General features: G+C 34.3%; 3 protein-coding genes across 3 annotated transcripts; 1 reads left to right on the top strand and 2 right to left on the bottom strand.

Moving 5' to 3' along the window:
- The first annotated feature begins 924 nt into the window (after positions 1–924).
- Positions 925–5,973, top strand: LOC102621048 (glycine--tRNA ligase, mitochondrial 1-like). Its single transcript, XM_006487494.4, has 9 exons — positions 925–1,466; positions 2,180–2,562; positions 2,736–2,853; positions 3,120–3,314; positions 3,426–3,650; positions 3,875–3,934; positions 4,063–4,143; positions 4,231–4,636; positions 5,528–5,973. The coding sequence occupies exons 1-9, from the start codon at positions 960–962 to the stop codon at positions 5,758–5,760; spliced, it is 2,208 nt and encodes a 735-aa protein (XP_006487557.2). The 5' UTR covers positions 925–959; the 3' UTR covers positions 5,761–5,973.
- Positions 5,974–15,865: 9,892 nt separating this feature from the next.
- On the bottom strand, positions 15,866–16,318 carry LOC127899363 (uncharacterized). The gene has a single exon (XM_052432722.1). It carries the CDS (start codon positions 16,316–16,318, stop codon positions 15,866–15,868), a length of 453 nt encoding a protein of 150 aa, XP_052288682.1.
- Positions 16,319–16,489: 171 nt separating this feature from the next.
- Positions 16,490–17,710, bottom strand: LOC107174496 (uncharacterized). Its single transcript, XM_015525451.2, has one exon. The coding sequence runs from the start codon at positions 17,708–17,710 to the stop codon at positions 16,490–16,492; it is 1,221 nt and encodes a 406-aa protein (XP_015380937.2).
- Positions 17,711–17,956: the final 246 nt, after the last annotated feature.

The raw sequence follows: 17,956 nt of genomic DNA, 5'->3' as shown, positions 1-17,956 counted from the left end.
ATGGAGCCTAGGATTTCCACTAAATAAAGATATAAAATAAAGATATAAAAGGGTTTATTTTCTCTAAAAGGAGATAGGAGCTACAGATCAGAGAAATTTTTTTTTTCTTTCTAACTTTGAGAGAAAATTTTATCTTACTAGTTGCTTTTAGTAGTGATAAAAATGCCCACACACCGAGTGCAAATCAAATTTGAATCATAACCTAGAAGATAATTGGTGACGGATCATGATCTGACAAAATTAATAGTGACAAATTGTAATATGAGAATCTAGATTACTTCAGAGAAAAAATAAAAGTACAATTTTTAGATTATAATTATTTTATATATTGTATAAGAATTGTGATCCAAATATTTCCGTTACAAAATATTTTTCAAACCAACATTATAATCAGCTAGATCTCCTTTTTATTGCCTTGACCTTTGAATATCTTTTGGAATGAATTCTGATTATCTTCTATGTAGCTAAAGCTTGTAAATAGATCTATCGATTCTAATTAATGTACATAAGTTATGGTTGCTCTTAACGCGACCTTGGGGTTCCTCTTATGATTTCTTTTGCTTCATTCTTCTTATTATCCTATTTTTTTCTATTGCTTCGTTTAATCCGAACCGTTATTGAACCGAACAAGGAATTTTTAATCCGAACCATTATTGAACCGAACACCGAACCTTAAAAAATTTATTATCGAACCGCTATCTACTCGAACCGACATCAATGCGATCCATCGGTTTAGGTTCGCTTTTTATTTCAATTTTAATCTATCTTTTATATTTTCAGATCGAACCAAATAGAAAATGTTTGGTTTTTAAAATCGATCCGCGCCGAACCGGGGCCCCCCCCCCCCCCCCCCCCCCAATTAGCTAGTCAAACACTCCCCGATTAAATATACCATACTACCCTCTTAAAACCCTAGTGACAAGATTTTTTTTTATATTTTTTCTTCTTATGGTTCTCGTATGCGAACGTTCTCCACTATCATAGCCTCATCAACTCCCATTGGTCGGTATCTAATTTCTCGTCTCAGTTTGCGCAGATCACACGCCATCTCTGTCAAGCCCCAAGCCTCGACTCCTCCAATGGCCGCCGCTGACGCCAGCAATGAGGAATCGCTTCGGCGAACCCTAGCCGAGAAGCAATCGGCTGTCGACGCTCAAGGCAATGCCGTCAGAGCTCTCAAAGCCGCAAAAGCTTCCAAGTCCGAAATCGACGCTGCTATTGAATCACTCAATCGATTGAAACTCGAGAAGTCATCGGTCGAAAGGGAGCTCCAGAGTGTCGTTAGTGGTAGCGGCGGGGGTGCTTCTGTTAACAGGGAGGCTTTCCGTCAGACTGTCTTTAACACTCTTGAACGGCGTTTGTTTTTTATTCCATCTTTCAAGATTTACCGTGGTGTTGCTGGTCTTTATGATTACGGGCCACCTGGCTGTGCCGTTAAGTCTAACGTTCTTGCTTTTTGGCGTCAGGTAAGCAGGCTCTTCAATTTATAGTAATTTTATCAATTCATATCGTTAATTCAGTTATTAGCTACAGTTTAGTTTTGCAAATCGGAATTCGTTTTTAACAAAAATTTGAAGCTGTATGTTTTTTTCTTTTGTTTTTAAATTGTGGTGTTATTTGATCTTTTGTCATTATTAATTTTGCTGAAATAAGCTAGCCTTCTGGTGTTTATGAAACATTTTTTCTTAAGCAATTTTGCACAATGATATTGTTCTATTTCTCTATTTTCCGGTCTTACAATAACATATTAGCCTTGTTATATAGGGTTCTATGTGCTTATATAAACATAGTAAAACCAAACCGTGTTAAGGAAAATTATATTCTGGCAACAAATATTTTTCTTTGCTCAGAAATTCAGGAAACCGTGCTCTCTTGTATTATTATTATTGATGATGACGACGACGATGACGAGGATGATGATGATGATGTACTTTTTTTCATTTTCTTTATTTAAGCATGAGGCAATTAGTTTGTTATTACCAAGATGGAGAGAGAACTAATATATAAGGACTGCAACCGATATTTATTTTCAGCAAAATTAAATCTTAAAAAAGGAAAAGCAGCTGGTGCACTACTTATGCTTCTGATGACGCTATTGGCCATTTAATTCGTTCTTATATATATATATATATGTTGGGAGTTTTCATGATATATTTTTCTATTTTTCATTTTCTCTTAGCACTTTGTTCTGGAAGAGGATATGTTAGAGGTGGACTGCCCATGTGTGACTCCTGAGGCTGTGTTGAAAGCGTCTGGTCATGTTGAAAAATTTACTGACCTTATGGTTAAGGATGAGAAAATGGGGACCTGTTATCGTGCTGACCACTTGCTTAAGGATTTCTGTAATGAGAAGCTTGAGAAAGACCTTAGCTTATATGCAGAGAAGGCTGCGGAATTGAGACATCTACTGGCAGTCTTGGATGATTTATCAGCCGAGGAGCTTGGTGCTAAGATCAAGGAGTATGGTATTACTGCTCCTGACACAAAGAATCCGCTGTCTGATCCCTATCCATTCAACTTAATGTTTCAAACATCAATTGGCCCCTCCGGCTTGATCCCTGGGTGAGTTTTTTTGTCAGTGCTCTACCGCATCATTATACTTGCATAAAATACTTGTGAAGGACTTTCAGTAATTCAAGTAGTTCAAAACTCTGCTTTTTATTAATTTTAGTTTTCCACCATGTGCAGTGTTGGATATTTAGTCATATTAAGTAATAATTCCCTTCTCTATGCAGGTATATGCGCCCTGAAACAGCACAAGGCATATTTGTGAATTTTAAAGATTTGTATTATTACAATGGAAACAAACTCCCTTTTGCTGCTGCCCAAATTGGCCAGGCTTTTAGGAATGAGGTTTATAATATTTCTTTTAGTTTTACGTCTTGTGCATTTTTTTTTTGGGTTGCACAGTTGCATAATTTATTTTGGGTCTTTTTGGAAATGGCTGTACTAAATGGAATTGATAGTGTTTAATGGATTAAAATTGCATGTAGTTTCAACTATTACTGCTGATTTTTCTTGGTTTTATGCAAAATGCACTTTTCTCTTTGTTTGGGTGCATTTGGCAGTGTGAATCAGAGAGAGCATATAAGTTTATTAAAATCTTTTGACATGTACAGATATCACCTCGCCAAGGCCTTCTGAGAGTTCGTGAATTCACACTTGCAGAAATTGAGCACTTTGTTGATCCTCAAGACAAATCTCACCCAAAATTCTCAGAAGTTGCGAACTTGGAGTTCCTGATGTTCCCAAGGGAGGAACAGATGTCAGGTAAATCTGCAAAGAGGATTCCACTAGGTGAAGCTGTTTCAAAGGTTGGTTTAAAATTGTTTTTAATTTTACCATTTCTTGTCCAATGACATTTTTGGCCCTCCGTACCGCTTCATGTGCTCTTCTTGTTGATTATTTTCTCCATTGTTGTTCAGGGAATAGTAAACAATGAAACTCTTGGCTATTTCATTGGACGAGTATATCTCTTTCTAACATGCCTTGGTATAGATAAAGAGCGTTTGCGGTTCCGGCAGCATCTTGCAAATGAAATGGCTCATTATGCGGCAGACTGTTGGGATGCTGAGATTGAGTGTTCGTATGGGTGGATTGAATGTGTCGGCATTGCAGATAGGTCTGCGTATGACCTGCATGCTCACACGGTAATAGATTGATATACATTTTCTGGATAAGTCTTATAAAAGTACTCCCATACTAGATAATTGTAAAGTCATTTTCACATCAGCTACTATTCTAAGGAGACGTTTATAAGTGCTAGAAGCATCACAAATTCACAACATAAAAGTTGTATTATATCTTTTTAGCTGTCTGAACTTGTTGTGCTGCGAACTAATTGAATTTTTTCTCCCCCTCGTTCACATAACAGGAGAAGAGTGGTGTCGCGCTTGTAGCTCAGGAGAAATTTTCAGAACCTAGGGAAGTGGAGGTATGTTTTTTTATGCTTATTACACTTCTTATTGCTTGTTATTAATTGTATGAAGTATAAACATGTGTGCTTAGCATTTCTTTTTCATGTGGGGTGTGAGTAATATGATTGCTTGCAACTTTTTCCAGAAATTGGTAATTGCTCCAGTGAAGAAAGAGCTGGGTCTTGCATTCAAGGGAAGCCAAAAGAATGTGGTTGAAGCTTTGGAGGTAAGTATGAAATAGTCTTTCTGTTGTTGATGCTGTAAGTTTAGGAAGTCCTGCCAGTAAATAAATTATAAGTTCCTTTCCCATTAGGCTATGAATGAGAAAGAAGCTATGGAGATGAAGGCCGCATTGGAATCGAAAGGGGAGGTGGAGTTTTATGTCTGCACTCTGGGAAAAAATGTTTGCATTAAGAAGAACATGTTGTTAATTTCTAAGGAGAAAAAGAAAGAACACCAGAGAGTTTTCACCCCATCAGTTATAGAGCCATCTTTTGGCATTGGTCGAATTATATACTGCCTCTATGAGCACTCTTTCTATACAAGGCCAAGTAAAGCTGGGGATGAACAGTTAAATGTTTTCCGTTTCCCCCCTCTTGTGGCACCTATTAAGTGCACTGTTTTCCCACTGGTTCAGAATCAACAGTATGAGGAGGTTGCCAAAGTCATTTCCACGTTATTAAAAGTTGCTGGAATCTCTCACAAGATTGACATAACAGGTTTGTGCTCTGGGTAAATAGTCTTTCATGGTTAAAGTTTCTGGCAACCTTTTTATCGATTAATAAAATATTCCTCAGAAAAGTTCTGACTAAACAAACATGTATTAGTTGATTTGAGCTCATCACTTAGAAACTGTGAAATATTAATACTCTGATGACTCCTGATTTTCATAAATTTCGTTTTGAGATAGCCCGATAAGAACACACATGCAAATGGAGAGACCATTTTTAGGCCAGCTAGTTGATCAAAATGACTGTACTCAAACATCTCAATTCAGAGATGGGTATGTGGTGGGATGGGGATTCTTTGCCAAATTAGGGACAGTGACAGGCCCCTGGGGCCATTTTCCTTCCTGACTTGTATGATTGCATATATGCATGGTTGTCTACGATGTATTTATAAATAAGAATTCAGCCATTTAAGATTATCTAGACTTTTTTACCGCTGGGCTGGGTGACTGACTGGTATGAGTTCAAATTTTGGTATACAAATCTGGAAGCCGCTTATCCTTTTGAAGAGATTTAACTACTTGCTGGTGTGGATGCTGTCTTTCATTGCTAAGGCAACCAAAAAGGCACCTTGGACTTATATTGTTATACATTTATGCCGTAGATTTCTTGAAAATCATAGAGAAAATTGCATATGTGTATATGGTAACCCATATGTTCCAGGAAGATGTTCTTGGATGTAAATATTTCTCGATGTACGTTATGGTTATTTGTGTTCCAAAGTCCAAATGAGGGGGTTATTTCCATCTTTTTTCCTCATGGTTAAATCATCTCTGAATATTATATAATAACTCCATGCTTTTTGTTCTATTAATATTCTAGTACATTTTTTTGGGTCCATGAACATCTGACGTTACTGTTATTGTGTACTAATATGTGCAGGCACCTCCATAGGGAAACGGTATGCAAGAACAGATGAACTTGGTGTACCGTTTGCTATAACTGTTGATTCAACATCCTCGGTGACAATCCGAGAGCGAGATAGCAAGGATCAAATCCGTGTCAGCGTGGATGAGGCAGCATCAGTTATAAAGGCTGTAACCGATGGACAAACGAAGTGGGAAGATGTGTGGTCAAGTTACCCACATCACTCCTCTGAGTCAGCGGATGCCTAAACTGTATAACTCCCACCATTGGGATTAGTGTATCCTACTATGATCTTTCTTGATGACACATTTTGGGTTAGGAAAAAAAAAGAAGAAAATCTCAATTCAACTTTTATTTCTGTAACAAAAAGTTTAGGAACCTTTTTGATGTTTGAGTACTGGACTCAATATATTAAAGCCGAATCCTTATATTAAAGCCAAATCCAAAGATTCATGATCTCACCAGTTATGTTAACACTTTCTTTTGTCCCTCTCGGCACAGAATCATTCTTCCGCTGCTCGTCTACTGTTTATGTTGTCTTCATTTGTGTCATGTTTTTGCAATTGCCAGTTTTTGCCGTAGCATTTTAGCAAAGAGTAGATTAGTTGTAAGTTTTTACTTCTAACGACCCTTCTGTGCTTCTATGTAAAGAATATTGTTTTCTGAAATTTGACAATCTTGGTAATAATGGTCAGACTTAATTAAATCATATTATTTGATCTTCCATGGGCTTGAGGTCTTAGGGATCCATTTCAAATGTGATAAATTTTAAATAATCTTTAGGAAATGGGGTGAGAAATAAAGAAAAAATAATTCTGACGTCAATAGGGTGAGATTTGGTTTTATATTTACCACCCTAATTCCTGTTATATAAATATTTTTTATTTTTTATTTTGTTAATTATAATGTTGGTTAACAAATTTTGTTTTATTTTTACCTAATATAAAAATAGTATTATTATGTTTCCTTTCTTTTTTAAAGTGTTGTTCTCTTTAAATATTTTACTGTTTTAATATCATTTTAAAATATTGTTTCAAACTTTTGAAGATATTTTTAATAATTTAAATACTTTATAATAGGATTATGATTTTATTTAAGTTTCTATATTTTAGTATTGAAATTATGTACCCGTTTCTACTATAAAATAAATAAATAAATGAGGAATGAGACGAAAATAGGGAAATCATTTCCTACATGAGAATTTTCTATTCGTACCCCAATAAATATTTTTGGAAATGAGGTGGAGAATGGGAACAAAATTTTTAGAAGGGTGGGGAATGGGGTATGGCTCCTCCCCCTCACGTCATTTCACCCTGTTGTCATCCCTAATTGTAAAGATAACTTTATATATATTAATTTCAATTATTTGGGGGCCACTCAAAATTGTTTTTAAGATATTCAAAAGTGATTTTGAAAAATTAAAAATTAATTTTTAGTATTATAATAATTTTTTAAAATCACTATTATTAAAATTACATTATCCTACAAAAGATTTTAAAAAAGGATGAGTAATTTTTTAAAATTTCATATTGAAAATTGATTTTATATATTAATTTCAATTTTGTTTGGATTTTCTCATTAGACACCCTATTGTCTCACCAATTTATACTGTTGGATTTAAGTCCAACAGTATATGCTGGTAGCGGCTGGAAGAAAAATAAGTTATTTAGGGTTTTTGGTTTATACCCCATGGCACCCTATAGTTTCATTATTTTACGGTAGCCCAAGTGTTTTTGGTTTTGGGCTGAAAAATTCAAATTCATTTATATTGGATCCAAGTCCATTATTGGCTATCAATTGGATAATATACATAGAATTTTGATAAGCCCAATAGTTATTATTTGTCCAAATTTATTTATATTGGTCCCAAGCCCATTTAAGAGATTTCAAAATTGAAATGAAAATTTGGTAGAGCCATAATAAAATTTATTTGGCTTAAGAGTTTTTGAAGATAAATTTGGACTTATTTTATTAAATTCATTGGATCGATATATATATATATATTAAAAAAATAAGACCCAATAGAATTTTTATTTATGTGTCCAAATTTAAATATAAAAATTGAACTACGCATAAATTTTAAAAGCCCCATAGTCCCCAAGCCAATAGTTATATGGATAAGAGCAATACAAGGAAAAGAAAGAAGAAAGATGGACGTTGACTTGAAACCCAATAGATATTAGGCTTATAGATTAAGTCGATTTTTTCTTAGGAAAATCATGAATTGAGATTGTTTAATTATTTTTATCTATATGATTAATAATATGTCATGATAACATGTCATATAAAATAGGAAGTGTCACTTTATGCATCATAATACTGGTATCATAAAATACATGGCATCTATATATTATGAATCTAGATATATATATTGTTTGACATTTGCATGTGCTTAATAATATTAGATTTGTTCTAGATAATATTATTTTAGGAAGCATCCAATTAATAATATAAGATATAATATGTACTTGTTTGAAAGGAAAAACTAACTTTAAAGTATTGAGTGGGAGAGGGAAAATTTAAGATTATTTTTCTCACGGGCTCCCTTGTTAGTGCAATAATAAAATTATATATATACCTCAACTTCATGATACAGTGTTACTCCCTAAAGAGAGTATATATATTAGACATTTTATTTAATGAACTTCTTTACAGATAAAATTGAATCTGGTGATCACCCTAACAGTGGCTGCATGATATGAAAGATACGTAGATTAAAACAACGGTTATACACTCAACAAAAATTTGTTAGCCTTCCCAACAAAGCTTTGTTAACAAATTTTGGCCCTAAAAGATAACGATAATTATTTATCACGTTTCAACATGAAAGTAAATAATCTAATGATTAATTGAGTCTAGTAAGTGTAGGCATGCCTTTCCTAATGACTAGCTTGCCAAAACAGTACTAAATTATTGTTACAATAAAATAAAAAACTTTGTTTTTTTGCATTTTAGATTATTTATTGTGAACATTATTTGTTTCAAAGTGTTTATACATATCTATTTTATTTTTCAGAAAATGTCTTTCCTAAGCCCACTCACCATTATTCTGAGTCAAAACAAACTCATTGGCGAGAACTACACAGATTGGAAATGAAATCTATTTATAGTCCTAACTGCTGAAAATTATAAATATGTCTTAACCCAACCATATCCTCCTGAACCAGCAGAGGAGGCTAGTAGAAATCAGAGGAGGCTTTATGAAAAATGGCAAAAAGCTAATGAAATGGCAAAATACTACATTTTAGCCTCTATCTATAATATTTTGCAGACCAAACATCAGAACATGGAAATAGCCACTGAAATAATGGAGAGTCTTCGAGAGATGTTTGGGCAGAGTACTCGCTTTGCGAGACAAGCAACGCTAAAAGGTGTTATGAACTTCAAGATGGGAAATAGTACAAGAGTTCGTGATCATATCCTGAAAATAATGGATCATTTGAATGAGGCTGAGATTAAGGGTGCACAGATCGATGATAATTTAAAGATTGACATGGTGCTAGAATCTCTGCCTAAAACATTCAAGGAGTTTAAGGTCAATTATAATATGAATAAAAGAAATATGACTTTAACAGATTTGATTAAAGAACTTCATTCAACTGAAGAGATTTATCTTGTTGAAAAATCTCATGGAAGCATTAACCTTACTAAAACAAAATGTACTTCTTTTAAGCCTAAGCCAAAAGGCAAAAGGAATAAAGTTGAGAAAAAGAAACCGTTTACTAAGAAAGATGGCAAGTCGAAAGGCAAGTGCTTCAAGTGTGGACAAAAGGGTTACTATAAAAAAGATTGCCCTAAGATTGTAAAATCACGTATGGAAAATCTTTTAGTCATAGAGACTTACTTAGTTCATAATCTTGTTGACAGTTGGGTCTTGGATTCTGGAGCAACTAATCATATTTGTAATTCATTTTTTTGGTTTCAGGAAACTAGGAAACTAAGTGAAAAAAGCATTAAACTACAGTTAGGGACATACCAATTCGTGTCAGCAGTGAAGACTGGATTTGTTTTATTATCTTTTATTAATGAGACTTCAGTTTTGAATAATTATCGTTATGTTTCAGACATTAAGAGGAATTTAATTTTAGTAGCTTGTTTGTCAAAATAAGGGTACACTATAAATTTTAGTTCATCTATTTCTATTTTGAAAAATAATAGACTAATAAGTTTTGGTACATTGGAAGATAATTTATATCATTTAAGTCCTTTAATCTATTATATGCATGCCACAACAATGATAAAAAATGGACTTTTAGGTCCATTGGAAAATGAATCGTTGCCACTTTGTGAATCTTGTTTAGAAGAAAAAATGACCAAAACGCCTTTCTCGGCTAAAGGAATACGTGCAACAATACTACTTGAATTGGTACATACAGATGTATGTGAACCAATCAATGTACAAGCTTGAAGAGGTTACGAGTATTTCATCACATTCACTGATGATTATTTAAGATATAGTTATGTTTATCTAATACGTCATAAGTCTGAAGCTCTTGAAAAATTCAAAGAGCACAGGACTGAGCCAGAAAAATAATTAGGTAAGAACATAAAAAGACTTCGATTTGATCGAGGGGTGAATATTTCTCAGGAGAGTTTAAAGAGTATCTGGTTGAAAATGAGATTATATCTCAACTAACAACTCTAGGAACACCACAACAAAATGGTGTAGCTGAAAGAAAAAATAGAATTCTTTTGGATATGGTGAGATTTATGCTTAGTTATTCTATATTACCCATCTCATTTTGGGAATTAACACTAGAAATAATGACATACATATTAAACTTAATTCCATCTAAGTCAATGCCTAGAACCCCAATAGAATTATGATCAAGTTGCAAACCAAGTTTGAAACATATCCATATTTAGGGTTCACCAGCACATGTGCTAAAACCAAAGGCCGACAAAATAGATTCATGTTTTGAGGTTTGTATGTTTGTTGGGTATCCCAAAGGAATAAGGAGAGGTTTATTTTATAATCTTCAAGACATAAAAGTAATTATTAGTACACATTTCACTTCTATTAAGGAACATTATATGAATAACTTCAAACCTAAGAGTAAGGCAATACTGGAAGTGTTATCAAGAGATAATGTTGATGCTCATATTTCGGTACCTATTAATCAACATGAAGAAAAGCAACAATATGACCATCATAATATTACCCTTGAACAACAGCCACCCATAGAACCTCGTCGTAGTGGGAGGGTAGTTAAATTACCAGCACGGTACATGTTACTAGGAGAAACTTGTACATCTATCTCAGATGGACAAGTACGTGATCCCACTAGTTACAATAAAGCTCTATTAGATGGAGATACTGAACTATGGAAAAACGTTGTAAATTAAGAAATTGAATTTATGTATTCCAATAAAGTTTGGGAACTTGTAAAGGCACAAAATATGGTAAAACCTATAGGGTGTAAGTGGGTTTACAAGAGAAAAATAGGGAGTAGATGGAAAGGTGGAAACATTTAAAGTAAGATTAGTAACCAAAGGGTATACTTAGAAAGAAGGAATCGATTGTGAGGAAACATTTTCACCGATTGCTATGCTTAAATCCATTAGAATTCTGCTTTCTATTGCTACAGCGTTGTATTATGAAATTTGGCAAATGAATGTCAAAATTACGTTTCTTAACGGGTATCTTGAAGAAGACATCTATATGCAGCAACCAGATGGGTCCATTAAAAAAGGCCAAGAACAGGGATTTGTCTGTGGTATACCCCAAAAATAGGGTATTTGTCTAAAAATAGCCCCATACTTAAAAATTATCTGTATATGCTTTTTTTTATGTGCAGTTACGAAATTAACCTAATGAAAAACCTAAATCAACCAAACTACCACAACCAATTAACAAAACCCCCAATTCTCTCACGAACAGAACAACGTCTCCTTCAACCCTTCTTCTGGATTTCTCTTTCTCCATTTTACAAATCCCTGTAATTTTACAACAATTCTTCTACACGCTCTAGCCGAAACGCAGCAAAACAAGTAAATCGACGGCGCTTTTGTGCAAACCAGTAGCTGCAATTCCCCCACTCTCCTTCAACATCTCATCTTCCATTTTACAACAACTCTTCTACACTCTCATCGAAACGCGGCAAAATAAGTAAAACGAGAAAAATTGAAGGTAATTTATCAATTTAATATCTGTGGAAATGTTAGGTGGGACTAAGATTTTACTTTCCATCCATGAGGAGTATATGGCCCGGTTAAGCGAATTGAGTTTTGAGTGAATGCAGATGGCAACGTGTACATTTTGTTGTTTTGTTCGTCTCCATAATTTCATTTTTATTTAAGTGGACCACATTTGCACACACGGCAACTTTCTCTCCTTGCAAGGTTCTTGAATCTTTAATTCTTTTTGGGCAAATTACACATATAAAATGCACATCAATTTCGAATTTGGTGTCATTTCTATCGAGAAATAATCAACCCAACTTCAATACTTATAGTTGAGAACTAAGACTAGGAGTTGTCTTGAAATTAGTTCATGAAGCTGTGATAAAGTCATTGAACAAATTAATTGCAGTTTATTTGATTAATAATGTTAGATTAGAAAAGAGAAAAAGAGGAATAACTTGTGGTTTACAAATTTGTCAGGAAAAATGTTTTACTGCCAAAATGTGTTTCTGTTACCAGTATTTTGAAATTGGGAAGTACTTCAATGTTGAAATCACAATATGAGAACTGAGATGCCTCTGTATAGTACCTGCAAATACTTCAATGCTGAAATCACATAAAATAGCCATAACTAAAGTTGATTCAGGAGCTGAACAGTTCACTGTTGATACATCTCACCAATTAATTTGTTTATATTTTTTTATTGATTTCGTTTAATTAATTGTATTCTACTATGTGTAGTCTATGGTTGTGATTTGCAGCTCAATTTCCTTTTTTTAGTTGTTATTATAATCTAACCTCCAATGCAGTTGTGTAAAGAATTTCTTTACATGACTTTTACTATGGAGTCGTGTAAAGAATTCTCCAATGCAGTTGTGTAAAACATTTATTTACCTGACTTTTACCCCGAAGTCGTGTAAAGAATTCTTTACACAACTGCTGTCGTGTAAAGAATTTCTTTACCCGTCGAGTAAAGAATTTCATACACAACTGCTGTCGAGTAAAGAATTCTTTACATGACTGTTGTTGTGTGATGAATACTTTACTCGACAGCAGTCGGGTATGAACATTTTACTCCACTATATTCGCATAATTAGTTCTTTACTGGACTGTAGTTTGTAAAGAATTCTTCACTGGACATGCATTGGGTATGAACACTGTATTTCCAATGTTACAAAAAATCTATAGTTTATATAGTAGACTGTAGATCAATGCATGTTTTACTCAACTGTAGTCGTGTAATGAATGATTTACTCGACTGTAGTCGTGTAATGAATGATTTACTCGACTGTAGTCGTGTAATGAATGATTTACTCGACTAGTATGTCGTGTAATTTTTATGATTGGTTTAAAATATATTATTATGTAACTTTTCAATCATTTTATATATTGATTGATAAATATTTTTGTATTTATGCAGATGGAACCGAAGATCAAGGAATCTGAATACTTCAAAGCAAAGATTTCAAATCGATCATCACTACAGGCAGTGAAGGACATTAAAGATAAACTCTCTGAGGCGCAGAAAAATATTTTCAGGCGTTCTTGTTTCGGTCATTTTTTGGATGTGAAAGAGTTAAAGTTTTCTGCTCAGTTACTCCACAGCATATTATTGAGAGAAGTGAAATCAGATGAAAATGCAATGTGGTTTAGGATCGGACGAAAAAATATTCGATTTTCATTGGAGGAGTTTGCCTTGGTGACAGGCTTAGATTGCAGTCCATCGTATGAGCCCGATACTGAAAATAATGATGATGATTACACAATAGTTGATGAGTTCCTAGATGGAAATTGTGCAATCACAACACAAGAATTTCGTACAAAGTTCTTGCAGGCTAAGTCAACTGATGACATGAAAATGGTCAAGCTGGCCATGTTGTATTTTGTTGAGTCCGTGTTACTTGGAAAGGAGAATAGAAATCATATAAATGAAACTAATGTACTCCTTGTGGACAATTTTACCGAGTTTAATGAATTTCCCTGGGGACGCATTTCTTTCAAGATGACCATTGGTAGTTTGAGAAAAGGCATTGTAGAGCGTGTGGTGAAGCCTAAGAAGAAGTCAACTGCGGATTCTAAATACAAGGGAGCAACGTATAGTGTACATGGTTTCCCTCATGCTTTTATGGTAACAAAACTAAACTAATTTATTAATCGCTTATTGAGTATTATCTTTCTATTTAGAATTTACCAATTTTTTTGCTGAAAATAAATTGTGTCAATGATTATATAGGTGTGGGCATATGAAGCAGTTTCCGTCATCGGTGATAAATGTGCAAAGCGTTATGGTGATTTATTTCCAAGGATTTTGAGATGGAAATCAACAAAGCCTAAAGAGTTTGAAGAGATTCAAATGAATGTATTGAATAAAAAAGCCTCCAGGATGGTTTTCATAGAAAAATTACATGCTACCGGAGATGTCGAGGCAAATAAGCATTACATGAGCTATTTTAGTGAAGATGAGTGGCTTGAAGAGATCGGTGAAGAGAATGATAATGCTATTGAGTCAGATAGTCATGCAGAAGAAAATCCTTCACATGAAGATAATGAATCACATGATAGTGAGTTAAATAGTTTTGATGGTTTTCCTGATGATAGTGATTCAGATGGTGCACCCACCTCCAGTGGTCCAAGAACATTGCCTCCAGAACATTTAAATAAATCAGCATCAATACCAGCTGAGGTCATAAAAAAAAAGGTAAGTCACTGTTCTATTAAACTATGCTGTAATTTATGCCATAAATTGTTTACCTATTTATGCATATCTGTTATGAAGGGAGTAAGTAACAAAATACTGCGATACTAACTTATTTATTATCCAATAAGTTCATTACTTAGTAAACAAAATACTAAGTTGCAGCCTATTTATGAGCATCGACTTTGGAACTTTTGATTTGATTGCTTTGTTGTTGTAATATTTGTTTCATTTTCTATTGAGTCAAATGATTTTAGTTTATGGTTATTTGTATTTCTCAGTCCTCGAAAATATATATTTGCTTCAATAGTTTTGATACACTACTTCATTTTCTACTATACACGACCACAGTCGGGTAATAAATACTTCACTCGACTGTGGTTGTGTAATGGATACCTTACATGACTGTACACGACTACATCAAGGCTAATATAATATTTTGAAAATTTTTACACATGTCAGGGTGGTCCGTCTCAACATGCCTCCCGTGCGTTTGATGGTTCTATTCTCGAGGAGAAGGTTACTCATCTTAGTTGTCGCATTCAAAACATTGAAGAAAATATTGCCAAGATGGAAAATACCATGAAGAATATGGACACAAAGATTGATAACATTGAGGGGAAAATCGATCATATTAACGTGATCGACAATAAATCGATCATAATAGTGTCATTTTTTGGACTATGAAATGTAATAGTTATGACGAGGATGTTATTGATATTTGATGTCAATAAAGACAATTGACAACATTAATATATTTTATTTCTTTGTTAATTATATTAATGATAGATAAGATAGTTTGTACAATCTATGTGATATATAACAGGATTGCCATATATGCACAGGGAATACACTGTAAGAAAATACACGACTGCAGTCGAGTTTATGTACAGATACACGACTGCAGTCGGGTATTTGCACAGATACATGACTACAGTCGGGTATTTAGAAATCAACATGACAAGCTCTCTGTGACAAAATACTCGACTGCAGTCGGGTATTTGCACAGATACACGACTACAATCAGGTATTTAGAAATCAACATGACAAGCTCTCTGTGACAAAATACTCGACTGCAGTCGGGTATTTGCACAGATACACGACTGTAGTCGAGTATTTAGAAATAAATATGACCAGTTCTGTAATAGCCAAAATACACGATTGTACTCGGGTATGTGCACAGAATAAAAACTCTTTTCAATCATTAATTATATTGATGACACAATCAATATAGATTTTAAACATATCAAACTTCAAATAAATGACACTAACTACATAAATAAGTCGTAATACAATGGAAGTTGTTTAACATTCATCATAAATTTTTGGCATATTCAACCCAAAAACGCGGTACATATTTTATAAGCATCTGGTCACCTCCCTTCAATACTTATTCTTATAAAGACACACAAACACGGTTATTCATCTGCGAAACAAAAAGGTAGAAATTTATCACTAAATATGAAAGATATTAAAAAAATGAAAACAACAAAAAATAACAAGTATATAAGGTTCATAGTAGTACATGTGCTTGTTTATGTTTCATTTGGTCTAACTACGGGCTCATTGTTAGACAGTGGGATTGGTGCACTGCAAGTTAGTCGATTATGTCCTCGAGAACCACACCTACCACACTTACGGCGCAACTTCTCTTCGCCTTGTGATGGTATCCTAATTTTTTGTGGCCGACCCTTTTTCCGTTTTTCCACAGGGGGCAAAACCTCATTACTTTGCACTTCTTCTGAAACCTCCCATTCTTTTTCTGTGCCAACAGGATATATTGTTTCTGCGTATGCTGCAACCCATGCTTCACTGGAATAGTAACGAGAACACATGTCATATACAGACAATGTTTCTCGATACCTACAAACAGCTAATGCATGTTCACAAGGTAGTTGATCGAGTTGAAATTCCCGACAACTGCATGTCTTGTCAAGAATGTTGACATGACCATTAAGGTCACCATATTTAACAATAAACTCATACATATTTAGTGTCACCACTTTATATGTACGAGAATTCTCAGATTTTGTTAACAACTCCTTTTCAGCCCATTTTGTAAGTCGAGTATGACAATTAACTGCCTCTTCTCGCCTATCACAAAACCACTCCCGTAGCTTATCAATGATTGAATCCAATAACTTGTGAATGGGCAACTGTCAGGGGTTTTTAAGAACAGAATTCATGGATTCTGCTATGTTTGTTGTCATAATACTATAACGCAACCCATCAAAATGACAACGAGCCCACTTCTCATACCCTGCATCTTGAAGATATTTAACAACTCTTTCATCGACCTTTTGTATCTCATTCATAAAGTAATTAAAATGTTGTGGTCGATAAGCTTTTGCAGCTAGTTCAACAATTGCACCTACCTCGATTTCTTTAAACTTAGCTCGTAAGTTTTGCTTTAAATGGTGCGTACAAATACCATATGCAACATTTGGGAATGCGATGTTAACATTCTTTTGGATACTTGGGTGCCTATCAGAAATGAAAAAAAAATTAGGAACTTCGCCTATTGCTACTTTTAACTTCATTAGAAACCATCCCCATGATGCATCATTCTCACTGTCACCAACACCAAATGCAACAGGATAAAGTTGATTGTTACCATCAAGTGCTGTCGCAATGAACAAAGTTCCTTTAAATTTTCCCTTCAAGAACGTGCCATCAATTGCAATGACTGGCCTTATTGATGAAATAAATCCATGTATACAACCCCCAATTGCCATAAAAAAATATTTAAAGTTATTTGCATTGTTAACTTCAAGAAACGTGCAGGTGCCCGAATTTTTCTTCTTTAACATTTCCATGTATAAAGGGAGTAACTTGAATGAATCCTCAGGCGTGCCTCTAACTTTCTCCACTGCATATTCTCTTGCTTTCCATGCCTTGTGATAACTTATTTCATACCCAAACTGTTTCTGAAAATCTTCTTTGATATCACCAGGCCTATATGAGGATGAAGCACCATCAAACTTATGACAAATCTTATGTCCGATAAGTTTAAATGAAGCATGACGATGATCTCTGTTACGGACATCAAGTGCACAACTATGGACACTATAGTACTTTGTGATTTTAAACATATTCAAACTCCCAAACTTCAGAGCACGAAGTCGCCACTTACAAGTATCGTCAACACACTTAACAACAAGAATATTCTTCCCCGACTTGAAGGTTTTAAACTCAAAATTTTTCCTTAGAGCTTCCATAAAAAGCACTTGTTGCAACTTTTCTTTCGAACTAAACAATTTTTTTCCCATTAACCAATCACTATCACCAACAATTTCCGTAGATGGCAAGTTAATAGTATTAGAATGTGAGTTATCAGTGTCGAATGAACTGCTGCATGTAAACAAATTAACTCTAGGCATATATCTATTATTGGAATGTGCTACATTCCCCAGTGTTGGATCACTAACTGTTATCCCATCAACATCATCATGAACAATAACATTCACATTTTCCTCATTTGACCTTTGTTGTGAAAATTTTAATGTACTCGCAAGCGCACGAATCTGTTGTAGTATAGATTAATGGTGACGAGTGTCGATCCCACGAGGAGGTGGATTTTAATTGTGTAGAATTAATTTTGTGAATGGGTGATTGGATTTGTGGTG

Source organism: Citrus sinensis, chromosome 8, assembly GCF_022201045.2.
Source record: "Citrus sinensis cultivar Valencia sweet orange chromosome 8, DVS_A1.0, whole genome shotgun sequence".
Lineage (NCBI taxonomy): Eukaryota > Viridiplantae > Streptophyta > Magnoliopsida > Sapindales > Rutaceae > Citrus > Citrus sinensis.
Note: the sequence above shows the minus strand (reverse complement) of the source record. Positions and strands in the feature narration are given on the sequence as shown.

Bases quoted from the DNA above. Each gene is read 5' to 3' on its own strand.
- LOC102621048 (XM_006487494.4), top strand. From the start codon at position 960: ATGCGAACGTTCTCCACTATCATAGCCTCATCAACTCCCATTGGTCGG. The intron at 1,467-2,179 runs GTAAGCAGGCTC...ATTTTCTCTTAG, and splicing joins TTCTTGCTTTTTGGCGTCAG to CACTTTGTTCTGGAAGAGGA. The intron at 3,651-3,874 runs GTAATAGATTGA...TTCACATAACAG, and splicing joins ATGACCTGCATGCTCACACG to GAGAAGAGTGGTGTCGCGCT.
- LOC127899363 (XM_052432722.1), bottom strand. From the start codon at position 16,318: ATGTATGAGTTTATTGTTAAATATGGTGACCTTAATGGTCATGTCAAC.
- LOC107174496 (XM_015525451.2), bottom strand. From the start codon at position 17,710: ATGCCTAGAGTTAATTTGTTTACATGCAGCAGTTCATTCGACACTGAT.